General features: G+C 34.2%; 1 protein-coding gene across 1 annotated transcript in view; it reads left to right on the forward strand.

Annotated features, from left to right (window-relative positions):
* Positions 1 to 15,279, forward strand: part of LOC137404245 (calponin homology domain-containing protein DDB_G0272472-like) — a 42,343-nt gene that overhangs the window by 12,807 nt on the left and 14,257 nt on the right. Inside the window, exons 2-6 of the mRNA XM_068090414.1 lie at positions 1,559 to 1,674; positions 2,810 to 2,974; positions 4,831 to 4,917; positions 12,334 to 12,447; positions 14,463 to 14,672. Of these exons, the coding sequence (XP_067946515.1) occupies positions 1,587 to 1,674; positions 2,810 to 2,974; positions 4,831 to 4,917; positions 12,334 to 12,447; positions 14,463 to 14,672 (664 nt within the window). The 5' untranslated portion in view covers positions 1,559 to 1,586. The remainder of the gene's footprint in view (positions 1 to 1,558; positions 1,675 to 2,809; positions 2,975 to 4,830; positions 4,918 to 12,333; positions 12,448 to 14,462; positions 14,673 to 15,279) is intronic.

The raw sequence follows: 15,279 nt of genomic DNA on the forward strand, positions 1-15,279 counted from the left end.
TATATAAATAAATTGCACCAACATGCGAGTAAATTGACTTACGAGCTCAATCTCAGAACGCATTAATCTTGTAAGTCGAAGTATGACTGTATTTATAACAGAGCTTACTCTCAGCGATGAAGGCTTCTTTTGTAACATTGTGCCTAAGAACACAACTACCTCTTACAGTAAAAATAATTTGTTTGTTCTATAGATACTTCATATAATAAAGACAATCAAGAAACTCTTTCGTAACCTAAATCTGCTCAAAAGTTAAGAATATGGTTAGCTGCTAGTCTATATTTCTTAAGATGGATCATAACTTTCTGATGTGTGCCGCTACAATTTCAAAAAGTGCTACTTGCTCATAAAGTCCTGCAATACAACAGGTTTTAGACCAATGCATTGCATTACATAGTGAACAAAGTCAAATTAGAATGTGCCAGTAACCACTCATGGTGATAGCCTTTTATATGATGTCGTTGAAAATCAGTCCTCTATCACTTTCTCAATTCTTTTTATATTTGGAAGGGCTGGCAATTTCTAAAGTTACTAAAGTGGTTACCTTACATACTTTTAACAGTTAGTGGTCTTTTTCTGTCAGCTTTAGCCCGAATATTGGTTGCATGATTTTATCTGTGTTGTGTGTTCTGACACTTGCAGCTATAACAATGATATGCAACTTCATCATGAATGTCAGGTTTTAAATGCAAACTTGTAATATCGGAATGGTTCCTATTGTTACAGCCTCTCATATTCCCTGGAACTGACATCGTAAATTGTGATAGAAATAGTTGCAGACAGATGGAAAGTCCAATGAGCTGATCTGATTCTTATAAAATATATCATGTAATTGATGGTGTTGTTTGTATTTTATTTTGAAAATGCAATTCTTCTGTACTCACAAGTACTTACGAAAAGCTTTAGTGATAAAATTAAACAACCATAGATTTCTATAAAGCGATGCTATGCCCTGAAGATATATTCATTATTTAGCCATAAGATATTTTTAGTTTTATTCATCATCATCATAGCAGTCTGTCGGTATGTCAATGGCTGTTTTCATTTTGGTCTAATCCAGCCTGCTCTATTTTTTGCAAAATTCACCATTTATTAGGGTACATATACATTGTCCTACTATTTGTGACGGGGGTGAGGATGTCTCTAGGTGATGATGAGAATGTCTCTAGGTGATGGTGAGGATGTCTTTAGGTGATGGTGAGGATGTCTCCAGGTGATTGTTGAGGATGTCTTTAGGTGATGGTGAGGATGTCTCCAGGTGATTGTTGAGGATGTCTCTAGGTGATGGAATTTCTGCTTTTCAAGTACCTCAGTCTTAAGGATCCTAGCAAATATTTTTGCATATGCATACAGCACAAATTTGACTTTATGTGCTGACAAATTTGTTAATCGTAAGTAAAGGTTTTACTGTTAGACAGCTCTTTCACTGGCACTCTTATAATAAGAAATTGATAGAACTTGTAGCTATTGTTGCTACAATTGAGCTTTGCTTACAGCATGATACAGACCAGCAGATATTTCTCAATAACTACAGCCATCTTTCCTCTTCTATTTCCAGTCGAACTCCACCCTTACATTAGTCAATAATGCCAAATTGTAAAGGCAGTGCTGAAGCTGCGCACTTTCTTAAACTTTCGGATGGAGCATCCAATTTGGATTTGAAAAACAATCCTGGTTAGTAGTATACATCTCATGAACTCCTTAGTAGTTATAATTAATCATTCAAAAAATTCAAATGCCATGTGATCTGAAAGAACATGCTTGGCATTCTTTACAATAGCCTTTGGATAAATTTTAACGCCTTTTCTACTTCCCATCTGACAATCACAACAAAATTGTTTCCCTTTAAATAATGTGCATGTTTTTATTAATATGACACTAAAAAGGACCGTGATTCAAGGAGACTCAGCTTCTTGGTAGGGGAGGTGACAGAAGGATATCCAGTCCAACATTGATTTTTGTTCAGTAAGTTCTCGATTGTAAAGCACTCTTCAACTGTGGATTCCGACTACATCTTGTGGTCATACCTTTACGCAGTAGATACATGCGTAATATACAGTCATTGCCTGCAATCGCCTTGCCTTGTTACGGGCAACACTCAAGGTCATGCCAAAAGGCAGATTTCAGCCCCAGCCGCTAACTATTAAACAGTTACATAGCATGAACCTCGTGAATTATATATTATTAAGCAAACCATGTAATTGAAATAAATATGTTTGTCTGTAACCATTAAGTATGGAGTGCCCGTATATCTAAGCTTGTTTTCTATCATTATATTGTACTACCATATTTGTACTGTTTCTTTTAATTCTACTTTGCTTTTGTGATTGCTGCAAAACTGTATCATAATCTAAATAGCAACTGTGGTGCTCAGTGTAAGCAAGCAAATTACAAGCAAGAACCTTTTTAGTTTGAACATACTCATGGATATTTGAAATACTAAGTTTTTATTCTGAAATAGTGTAGCGCTATCATGGGCTGACAAGCAGATCATGTTTCCATAAAGTGCTACAGTAGAATGATGTTTGTGCGATGCTTTATGTCGAGAGCTATGCTCAAGCAGAAATGCGAAGGTCGCTGAGACCATTTTCATCACACAATGATAGCACATCACTCGGGTGTTTTGCTTCCAAACAGTGACACTGAATCACGACAGAATGAGAGTGACACGGCTGTTTCCATAATGGCGTTGCAGCGCCATATAAAGATGTGTCGCTACTATCACTGTATGGAAACTTAGTAAAAGTTGCTTGTGTTGCTCATAAGAAACAGAAATCTTTCTGAGATATGAAATTTCTGATTCTGATAGGGTATGCAGCGCTGGAGGTTTCAGTTACCGGTAATACTCGGTTTGATATGCCAGGATGTGGAGAGTGGGATTGTGAAGAGTTAGAAACTCGATTGCTTGAAGGTGCATTGCAAAATCTACAATATTTCCCTCAGCTGATTAAAGAAGTGCAACTCCAAAATCAAGGTACCCATTTTACTGGCAAATATGGAAATCATGACAAATATGGACAACTATTTTATTGTTAAAGAGCAAATTGACCATAGTCTGAATGGATAATAGCAAGCAAAAGAACACGCTGTCCAACATTGCATATACCTCCAGCAATTGGCGAAGTGTTCAACCAGAGATGGACGAGCTGGCAGAGTACCTCATTAAAATTTCTTTAAATAATATTAGTTTATATAAGCTTGCATTGTGTATAGTTGATAAATGTGTAGAATACTCTGGGCTGTACAGATAAAAATTATTTCACTTTTCAGTTGCTCAACATCATCATAATTAACTAGAAATTCCACTGTCATACAGCCCTTGACTAAGTGATATTGGAAAAAAGAAAGGGTACTGATGGTTGAGAAATGCAATATTAGCAGTCAAATGACACAGCAGTGCAATAGGATAACTACAATGGTAGCTGTAATGTACTGGGTGTGGGTGTTATTATATACAACAAACAGTAATAATGAAAGAAAAGATTATATGTTTATATCTCTCCCCCTGCAATAGGATAAATGCAATATTGGCCAATATTAGAAGTAAAATGCACTGATATTATTAGAATAACCAATATTATTAATATAGTAATAATATAAAACCAATGCACAATTTTGTTTACATTTCAAAACGTCATAGCTAACAATATCAAGAGGTGATATTTATATAGATTTTTAGAAACTCTATTTATAAAAGTGTTTGGTAATGACAAACGGCAATAATGAAAGGAGAAGATTATATGTTTATATCTCTTCCCCTGCAATAGGAGAAATGCAATATTAGAAGTAAATTGCACTGATATTATTAGAATAACCAATATTATTAATATAGTAATACAGTAATAATAGAAAACCAATGAACAATTTTGTTTACATTTAAAAACTTCATAGCTAACAATATCAAAAAGTATAAAAAAGAATATCCAAACTTAGTAAAAGTAATACAGTAATAATAGAAAACCAATGCGCAATTTTGTTTACATTTCAAATTGTCATAGCTAACAATATCAAGAAGTATCAAGAAGAATATCCAAACTTATAATTAAATATCGTAATCTCATAAAAATCATTAGAAAAAAATATCATCGTCATTTCCTTTACTTACACTGCGTTTGACATCAGTTAGAATACCAAAGTACTCAAATGTGTCTGAAATGTCAGTTAATTTGAAATCGGCAAAAATGAAACAATTTCAGTACTCCTACGTTAATCACGGAAACCTTCGGCAATTCGACAATGCTATAGACTGGTGAAAAGTGCACGTTATTTTTTCGTAAAATGCGCACGATTTAATCGTTCTATTCTTTGTCGCTAGGCATTTCAATTTCCGGTCTTAACTTATATAAAAGTGAGGCTCGGCAAGTTTTAATAACGATTTTCGTCCAAATATATCTGTCTATTTGTGTATAATCCGATCAGATGGGTAAGTTTAAGATAATAACGATGGTGTACAAAGACTTGGTAACATATTTAAATAGGTGTGTATGTGTTTTGTATCGTTATTATACTTTAACGAGTCTACAAAACGATGGTTAAATTTGTTGATGAAATTTTGATACAAGGGTTTGTCTCATTGTTGATGAATAATTTTCGGGAGTTGTGTGCACATGTGTATTTATCATAAATCTCCCAACCAATCGCTTCGCTCTGTTTGGTCGTGGGAAAAACTTATCAGCGCTGCAAGAGCTCAACAACATGAACAATTTTCTTCCTTGACAGCCATGAGCTGTAGAACATTCTGGAAGTGCTGCAGTTGATGTAGGCAATCATTGAGATGACTATATATTTATATATAGTCATCTCAATGATATATATTTATATATTTACCAGAGAAAGAAAGGAAAGAACTGTTGGAAGAGGAACGAAGGTATATGGCTAAGGCAAATGCTGAGAAGAAAAGATTACAACTGGAAGATGGTGAGTTAGTTTTCGCTAAAGAAAATGCTTGTTCATTTCTTTTTCCTTTAATGTCAGTATTAAACTTAGGACCTGGCTAAAGAATTAAAGTTGCATATGTAGTTATACATGCATAATAAATTAAAATTTATAGTTAATATTATTATTAAACACTAAAATGCACAATAAACTTTCATTTTCGCTTACGCTTCACTAATTTTTGTTTCACTCACGCAATATCAAGCTGTATTAAAAATCAACCTATATTTGAAAAAACAAGATTAATATAGTACAAATTAATAAAAGTATATGTTTGCGCTGTTACTTTAACCTCAGCAACACACGAATGGAAGTACGGTCCATCCTTGGTTTTTGAATCTCTGACCTTTTGACTTTTAATAAGTCTGTTGTAATTCAATTACAAAATTTTTTTGTAATTGAAAAATTATTTTGCAATTCGAACAACTTGCTTTTCAAACAGTCTTCTGGAATAGAAAACCAAGGATGGACAGTAAAAGCTAGATCAGGGTTCGGCAACCTTTTCCACTCAAGAATCCATTTAGACACGTTTTCCGCAGGCAAGAACGCGGTAGGAGCCATAAACCCCCTTTGATATGTAAAAACATAAATACTACATGGAACGTTTTTGTTTAGCTTTTAATGCTTTTATAAAATGTTTACGCAATAAAACGGAAAGGTGTGGCATATACAGCAGAGGCTCTTATAGCGTAAATAATCTGTTCCAGAAACGTTTATGTTATAGGGGATTTATGTTATGTTCAGTAAAATACATGTAAATTGCCTAATTCGTTCCAAGATTTTTCCAAACTCACCCCATAGCCATGAAAAAAGGAAAAACTTTACTTAAAGGTTGACTTGCAACAAAATTCACATTACAGTTATTTAGTATGAAAAGATTCACCATGTCTTACTCTGCTGTGTTGTAGGTGCAAAATATGTGGAAATGTGATTACAAGTTCTTAAAAGTTCAAAACGAACAGTTAATCACCGCCATCACAAAACTGCCGTAAATTGGAATCAGTTTATTTCTCTGATGTAGTCAATCCATTTGGTTATTGTTTTGACACTTAATGTTCTCACGTCAATTGAAAGGCCAATAAAAGGCTCAAAAGCTTCTCGTAGCACTAGTTTATGACAAACACTTTGGATTCCACCGAAAAGCCTGTATCAAATATAGATACTCGCTAATTTACAGTTTTGTTTCGGCTTGGTCTAATCATCTAGTCGTAATCTGATCATGTGACTCAAACTTCTTGCCAAACAGCGCGAATAATTTCTGCAGCATTTTTTGATTATCACAGGTGACCAACAGGCTCGTCATGTTTATCAGAGGATGATATGCACTCCTTCGAGCTAAGGTTAAAAAATTAAACAAATTTTTCCGGTAGGTTTTGAAATATCAGTGCTCAAAGTAACAGCATTACAATGATGGTGAAATAGATACGTAAGAACAATAGACATGGTTTTATTGAATGCATGAAGTATACTGTATTTGTGAAAATACTTCGACGAATGAGGTTGCATGAAAGTGTAAACAGAAGCCATCTCGTTCAACTACATCACATTTGAGCCGTTTTGGAAAGAGATTCTAATCTACGGCAGTATTGTAATGGCGGCGATTAACTGTTCGTTTTTGAGCTTTTAAGAGCTTGTAATTCCATTTCCACATATTTGGCACCTGCAACACAGCAGAGTAGGACATGGTGAATCTTTTGATACCAAATAACTGTAATGTGAATTTCGTTGCAAGTCAACCTTTAATTCTTTTAAATTGTGGACTGTACTATAAATGCAGAATTATTGGTTTACATCAACAACTTTTCTTCTTTTTATGATCAATCACACTGGTTTTATAGACCATGATTTATATAGACCATGGTAAATTTACAATAAGTTAATAGGGACTGCACATTTTCGGTGTTTATTTACAACGATTTGCTTACGTTTCTAAACAGCAAAGTCTATTCTGCAAAGTAAAGCTAATAACAAATATTTGTACGTCTTTAATAAGGCAAAACAACAAAATAGTTTTACTATAAAAAGCAGTTCTACCTGTTCGTCGCCTATCACTATCCAGGGTTCAAGGTTAGAATAAAGATAATTTTCGACGATACTTCAACTTGTGACATTATGATTGGTAGACTGACGCTGTAACACCTGCACTACTCGATCGCCTTTTTATTTATGAACAGTTGCGCAGCTATCCCTTTTCTCGACACATTTAATGATCTATTACAACGAACTAGAATGTCGCGAAAGTTATCTATAATAGATATAACGCTAAACGCATGGCGCTTTTTCTTCCATGAGTGCGGCAAAATAAACCAACATTCAAATTGATTTTGAAAACATGCTCGGCTTTACGTTATATGGAATTTTTTACGTAGTAGGAAGCAAGAACTTCACATAAATTTTTTACATTATCTGGAATTTATGTTATAGAAAGTATACGTTTTAGGTGTGTTTACGGTATAATGATTTAACTGCTGAGAAAACTAAATTAAACTTGCAAAAACCAATAAAATAATTGTTGCGGTTTTATTGGCGCATAAATTGATATAAAGTGTACGTTAATTGTGTTCGTTAATCGTGTACGTAAATTGATATAAGTGATAATACTACCTGTATTAGTGTTGTTGATTGTCAGTAGTGTGTTGTTGACGATTTTGCGGACCTGAGTGGCTGACATGCCTTGCTAGATCTCTAATTGTTTAACCCAGTTCATTGACATAATATCAGCAGGTATCTCGTAGCGATCGATATCTTGTAGCGATCAGCCTGATCCTCCACCCGAATCCGGTAGTACGTTTTTCTGTACTTTTATGTTAAAGTTAAAGCCACATGATGATCATGTAATAAAATACTGATAATGATTATAATATAACATAAATATTGACGCATGACAAGCGACAATGTTTGATTTATCACCGTAAGAACAATTATTTAAATTATATTACAAAATTTTGTGATAAAACTTGTATATTTTTATGAATTACTTTGCATATGGTAAAAAAGGAAAAAATCCAAAGTCAGAGGGAGTCACAGCGAAGGGATGAAAGAGCATACGGCTCCGGAGCCGCGAGTTGCCGACTCCTGGGTGAGATGATGCAAAGGTTCAGAGGAGGAAATGGTGGTATATAAACACAATTCAACTTATTTTAATTTGAACTTGGTGAAACTTAATAAAAAATGTTAACTTATGTACTTTTGTAACTTTTCCTATATTTTCGCATGTTTTTTTGATTTTTACTTGCCTCTTCCCTGTAACTTCCATTCACTAACCTGCTCTCTTTAGTAGAAGTGAAACGAGGCATCTCAAATATCGACCTGTCTCGGATCGATCTCGTCTCGACCTAACTATTGCCAAACTCGAGACAGGAAATAGAACTAGAGAGCCTGTGAATGGCTGTTAAAACATGGCTTCTCGCGGTAACAACGACTCCATATATTGTAATGGATTGCGGGCAACTGCCTTTAAACTTATACCCGGTCCGTTACAACCTTTTGTTATTGATCATGTTGGCCACCGAGTCTAATCATGTAGTCTGGACAACGGCCCTGTTAATATATTGTAGTCATGTTCTGTGTCCTTAAAACAGATATCGGGACGTATCTAATTACCCTCCGGATAATCCGATTTAATAAATAAGACTGTTGCGTGTAAAATATCTGTATTTTATCGTATCGTGTCTAAACACCAACTGCCCTTCATAAAATTCGAGCCTCTTTTATATACAACCAATTCCGAGTAAAACTTGCCCGGACACGGAGAAACGAACTAAAGGCCGCGTCAACCATAGTCCCCGTGTTCTGGGTAACAATGAGATTATCGTTAGTTCAATATAAGAATATAAACAGTATATCATATAATTTCATGAGTACAATTTAAATATAGTTCACATACTACTGTTAATACACAAACAAAACTTAACATAAATGAAACAATAAGAATGAAATTTTATCGTGTGTTCATTTAGTTGCAGTACTTCTTTGTAGATTGGCGGCTATCAGTTTCATTACACATTTCATTACAATATAAAGTAAGACCTATTCAATAGATGGTAAAAATATACATGTACAAAGCAATATGTTTATCCCACGACCAAACGAGCGGAGCGAAGTGTGGGAGTTTTTATGATAAATGCATGTGCACACAACTTACGAAAATTATTCATCAACAATGAGATGAACCCTTGTCTAGAAATTTCATCAACAAGTTTAAGCATTGTTTTGTAAAGTCGTTAAAGTATAATAGCGATACAAAACACATTTAAACCTATTTAAATATGTTACCAAGTTTTTGTAAACTGTCGGTATTATCTTAAAACTTACCCATCTGATCGGATTATACACAAATAGACAGATTAATTTGGACAAAAATTGCCACAGAATGCTTGAAAAGCTGGTTTAATAAAAGTTAAGACTGGAAATTGAAACAGCGGTCGACAGAGAATATAACGATCAAGTCGTGCGCTTTTTGCGAAAAAATAACGTGCACATTTCACCAGTCTATGGCATTGTTTACTTGTAATCGAATTTATTCGAAGGTTTCTGTAATAAACGTAAACCGTTTGAGGCGTTGACCGATTTATAGGTATGAAATTGTGGTACACAGTTTATCAGCTTATGTTTTTGTCTAATCACCCAAGGCTTCATTATTTAAAACGTTAGCCGAAATTCTTTACAACTTATGTACAAGCTAGGGCTGAACTACAACGCCCCTTTATGACAAGAACCTTTTTTTATTTTGCTCCAGTTTGCAGAAAACTTTCAGACGCTTGAATGCTCATACTTGCTTTCTGTTAAAGATCGCTGCAAAATTGTGCATTGGTTTTCTATTATTACTGTATTACTATTACTAAGTTTGGATATTCTTTTTGATACTTCTTGATATTGTTAGTTGTGTATAGTACCCAGTAGCTTGCCATTTTACTTCTACTTTTGCATTTCTGAGTTATAATAAACATATTTCCTTATCGTTGTTGGTAAAATACATGCATTACCGTAGGTTAGGCCTACAGCTTAAATTAATATTTTTTTTATCGTTGTAAAACAGGTTGAGATAGTAGTCGATTAGGTGTGATTGTTTGTGTGATTAGGTGTGATTTATTATTGTATTAAACCAAGCTTTCTAAGCTATTTCTAGAACATTTCTATTTCAAACAAGTCTCATTTACACTATACTTTGTCAATTCCTGCTGAGAACTACTTTTTCAACAACCAACAGTACCCTATCTTTTTTCCATTATCACTTTGGTCATGGGCTGAATGACAGTGGAATTTCTAGTAATAATTATTATCGTTCAAGCTCAAAATTCTTAGAAATATATAACTTCGCTATTTTAGAGCTGTTTGTATCACTTTTGTTTACAAAACATACATTGTACATGCATATCACTATTAAAATGTTGTATTTAAGTCGTTTACACCAGGAGAAAATTTAATTTAAAAAAAGGATTATCAATTTTATATATCAAGTACGCTAGTCCTTGTGTAGTGAAATCATCACCAAATGCTCGCTATTTTACTGTCTCGTGTTTCGAGTCTCGAATCTTTACAAGACAGTGTCTCGAGTCTCGCCTCAAACTTAAAAAACCTGTCTCGTTCCACCTCTACTCTTTGGTAAAACTTTGAAGGCTTTGCGCTAGAAATTACTTTGGTTTTAAGAGTCAAAGATTCACTCAAATTTTACCCCCGATATTGAAAAATCTATTTGCTACAGGGATATGTTTCTCAAGGCTTGAATGTAATTGTACATGAAGATACAGTGCATCCTCAGGATACGATTACTCTAATATACGATTTTTTCACCTTACGAAATGGAACATGATAATTTGTTCACTTCACCATATGAATCTTATTTCACCACACAAATGCAACAAAATTTTCGGCCGAGTTCAAGTTTGGCAATCGGTGGGCTTATAGCGTACATCAAAATAATAAAGACGCCAAAAAGTTGTTTGTCGAAAATATTTTCGCAACGCCTGAACGAGACAAGATGGCCGATTTCTCTCGGTTCAGCAATACTCGCAATACAATTATGTCGGGTTTAGTAAAGCGCGTGATGAATTGCGTGGCGCTGTATGATGGCTAAAATCATGCCAAATCATCATAAAATTGCTCACAATGGCTTACCAGATGCAATTTAAGTAATATCTAAACAAACCAGTGATTTTCTTTCCAAGTTTAAATTATTTTCAAGCTAATACAGCAGCAGTTTTTTTTCAAGCGTGTGTGAATTTTAACAATTCTGACAATTTTAGCTAGTTTTAATAGATTTTGGACCAATTTTACCCTCACATTTTTTCTAGTTTGACAAAAATCTCAACAAACTAGAAAAATGCATAAGGGTCAAAATTGGTCCAAAATGTATTAAAACTAGCTAAAAACACTTTAAAATCTATTCGAAATTGTCAAGAGTCATATTCACACATGCTTAAAAAAACGTCGACTTGTAATAACTTGAAATAAATTTAAACTTATAAAGAAAATCACTGGTTTGTTGAGATATTGCTTAAAATGCATCTGGTAAGCCATTATGAGCATTTTATGACGATCTGCCGTAATATCGTAATATTTTCTCTTTGACATTAGTAGCAACGCTGGAGTAGTGATCCCTCCTTACAGAAGGTCAGTGGTCAGACAACTTCTCTTAAACTGCTAACAAATTTTCACTTCATTACAAAAACACTGTCGTTAGGGTTTTCTGGTCGAATTAAAATGAAATAATTCGGTTGAAAAATGTTTTAAACAGGTTTGCTAAAAGTTATAGGGAAAGTGAAGACAGAGACTGATCATCGATAAAACTTTAGTAATATAAAAGTTGAAGTTCAGTAAAATAGCTAAAAATACATACTAAAACTTAGCCTCAAATGTATGTTTAGTAAGCTAAACTTATTTCAAGTGTATTCAAAGTTTATGCTATACGTTCATCTGTCTTGAAGGTAGAAACTTTCTACGGTACGTAGGACTACTCATAGCATTTTGTAACGTTACATTTTAATGCAGATTATAACCAATAAATTCACTAAATATAATAAAGTTACTGTAGGTAACTATAATTACTAATGTTAACCTACTATTTTGTTGATAAGTTTTAAAATTATATAAAATTAAAACATATCTAACATAAAATTTTGCCGATTTTTACCAGGAGATGTTTGCATTATATAATTAGTATGGTTTCTATACCCCTACAGACATCGCATAGTGAATAATTTTTTATTTCATTATGCGATGCCAACCATAGAACGGATCAAAATGTTATCCTGAGGGTGAACTGTAGCCAAGATGTAAAGCTAAGAAGGAATTGCCTTATCAAGACAAAAGAAAGCTGATTTCTAATGTATTGTTTAGCCACTTTTTAGCTGAAATTGAAATGCATGGTTAAAGTTCTTGTTGATGCCTAAAATGCAGAACGGAGGAGGGAACTGAAAAGAAAGAAGGAGATTACTCTTGCTCACGCCGTAGTTTTACTAAAGGATGATGGTATTGAACAGTTGCGAAAGTCAGTGGAGAAGGTACATGAAGGTACTAACAGCTTTTGTCTTTAGCGCGCTCCACAAGATGTACGCACTAGCTGATTGGTGTAATTATATAATTATTTGCCGTGTTGAGTAACCGATTACCAATAAGGAATAAGACAGTCTGTGATATTCTACTCATACTTTTTATTATATATTTTTATACTCTCGAGTCTCAACATTAAAAGTTAGTCCATTCCAATATTTCCTCATGCTAATACTGTATGTATAGCGGTATGTATGTATATAGAACGTGTATACTGTATGTATAGTGGAGCAAACATTTGCACTAGAGTACAGTAGGCGCTCCTGCAACGTAAACAATCCGTTCCAAGAAAGTTTACATTAGAGAGAATTTATGTTATACAAACAGTAAAATTACTTGTAAATTGCTCTACTCCAAGATTTTCCCGAACTTTCCTTTAGTCGTTAGAAAATAGAAAACGACTAGACTTACCTTTTTAATTTAATGACTATATGGTAACTGTAGTATTCTTGGTTTAAATCGATAATTTGTCGTTCTTATAACTTCCACTCAATTCATGGTTCATGATAGCTGTAATTTTTCAATGGGTCAAGGAGAACACACTCCTTCAATGTCAATTAACCTCGACTGTGTTTTTAATTTGGACAGCAAGGTCTATTTTTCAAAAAGGCAAACAATAAAAATGTTTTATATGTCTAAAATAATGTAAAACAAGAATATAACTTACTATAAGAGCGGTCTGTCTGTCTATTGTCTGTCTGTCCATTCGTCTACCCATTGGAAAGGTTCAAGGTTATGATGAAAGATAGCTTTTGATGATACTCCAACTCGTGACATTCAAATCGGTAGCATGCTACCAACGACACCGAATAATAGCGCAGCTACTTAGCTTATTATCTGTCCTTTATCGACACATCTGACGATTTCTCCCAGCGAAATCTATCCCCGTGGTACTAGGATATATAATAAAGATAATCCTATACGTTGTTTTTTCTCTCTCTCTTAAAAGCGACAAGAAGAAAAGCGATATTTTTAAGGCTAACCACAAATGCGCTTATTCGAATCAAAGATGAGAACTTGCACTTTACGTTGTATGAAATTATTTAGGTTGTACAGAGCAAAAACTCATAAAACATAAATTCTTTATGCTATGTGGAATTTATGTTATAGGAGGTATACGTTATTGGAGCATCTACTGTACAATTTAGTTTGTTTCATTTGTTTTACGACCCCAAAACTTAACAATGAACATATACTAATATATCTACTAGTACATATATCTAATACTTAACATATATAGTATTAGATATAAACAAATATCAGCGTTTTATAAAACTATATGCGTTTGATCTTGTACTATCATATCCAACCTTTTCGTGCTCTCATTTTAAGCTGTTTAATCTACCATCACTTTCACATTCTTCCTCTAAATGACATTTAGACAGCTTCATTAATACTTTAGAGAACTGATTCAGAGTTGTTTGCTAGTGACTTTCTTTTTACCTTTACAAAAACTTTGCTTTTCCCAGTTTTATCACTCCTACTACTCAGTACTCACTTCCTACTAATCAGTACTCACTCTGTTCTTCGTAGGATCAGAGTAAACAGATTTCAGAGTAAACAAACAAAGATATGAAGCATTATTTAATATTTTTTGAACACCTTACAACCAAACTATATTAACAATTGTGTGGCCTATACTATATGCACTGATTTACTAAAGTGCATCGTCTCGAGAACTTTTAAACATGATATGTTGGAAATTACTCCGTGTCGAGTTGAATATTTGGTCAAATTGACATCATGTGTTGCATTTTATATGTTTATGTGATCGTAAGTCTACATTTGACTATCATTCAAATGAACGTGATGTTTAATATCTAAAACTCTATGAATTTGTCTGTGCGATAATTGCTATAGTCTCTCTATAGGTCAATCTATAGGTCAAACTATAGGTCAAACTATAGGTCAAACTCTGAAACTGATAGTCAGTTGGTGAAGATCATCTTAACCCCAGTCTATTCTTATATGCGCAGAGCGGGCAGAACAGAACCTCTTGAATGACAAATTGGAGACACAAATACATTTTTACCAGAAACACTTAGAAAAACTGGAAGGTATGCAAAGAAAGGTTGAAGCTTTTCTGGAAACTAAGAGTGTTAAACGACTGTCCAACCAGTCAAAGACAGTTTGTGAACAATTGATTGGTATTCCGACAAAGAGCGTATGCAACGTTAAAAATCAGGGTAAGTGTTTGTGGTCAGTGGCCAGGCTGCTTCTTACTCTCCTTATTGTGCATTTAAACGAGAACGATTTGTCGGAGGTGCTTCGGCACCTGTAAAATCTGTTTGACATAAAGCGCAAATTGGTTGTAAAAACTGTTGAAGTTCCTTTATAATAGATGTGCGTTTTATTGATATAGAAGTTAGCAAGCAACTGACTAAGAATATAGGTCAGGCAGCGTTGTCATTCACAAGGGCAAAAAACAGAGAATGTAGGAAAGGTCAAAGGGTAACTATATCCAGAGTATAGCATAATGCACTAATGAGCATAAAATGAGATGCTAGCGACACAATGCAAAAAACCATGAGCTATAGGCTGAATAATTTCAACACTCCCACATAGATCATGCATTTTTTGCGACACAGAAGTAAATGACTACCAAATGTACATAGGCCTACATATAGACATAATAAACACGGTAATAGACGAGCACATTAGACTGAAATACCTAACTGGGCTCGGAGATAAATGAATCTGTCCTTGGCTAAAGGCTTGGTAAATATGTCTGCTAACATATTCGCAGTCGGGCAATACGTTGTAGCAATGGATTTGTCGGCTATCGCTTCGCGA

Source organism: Watersipora subatra, chromosome 9 (genome assembly GCF_963576615.1).
Source record: "Watersipora subatra chromosome 9, tzWatSuba1.1, whole genome shotgun sequence".
Classification (NCBI taxonomy): Eukaryota; Metazoa; Bryozoa; class Gymnolaemata; order Cheilostomatida; family Watersiporidae; genus Watersipora; species Watersipora subatra.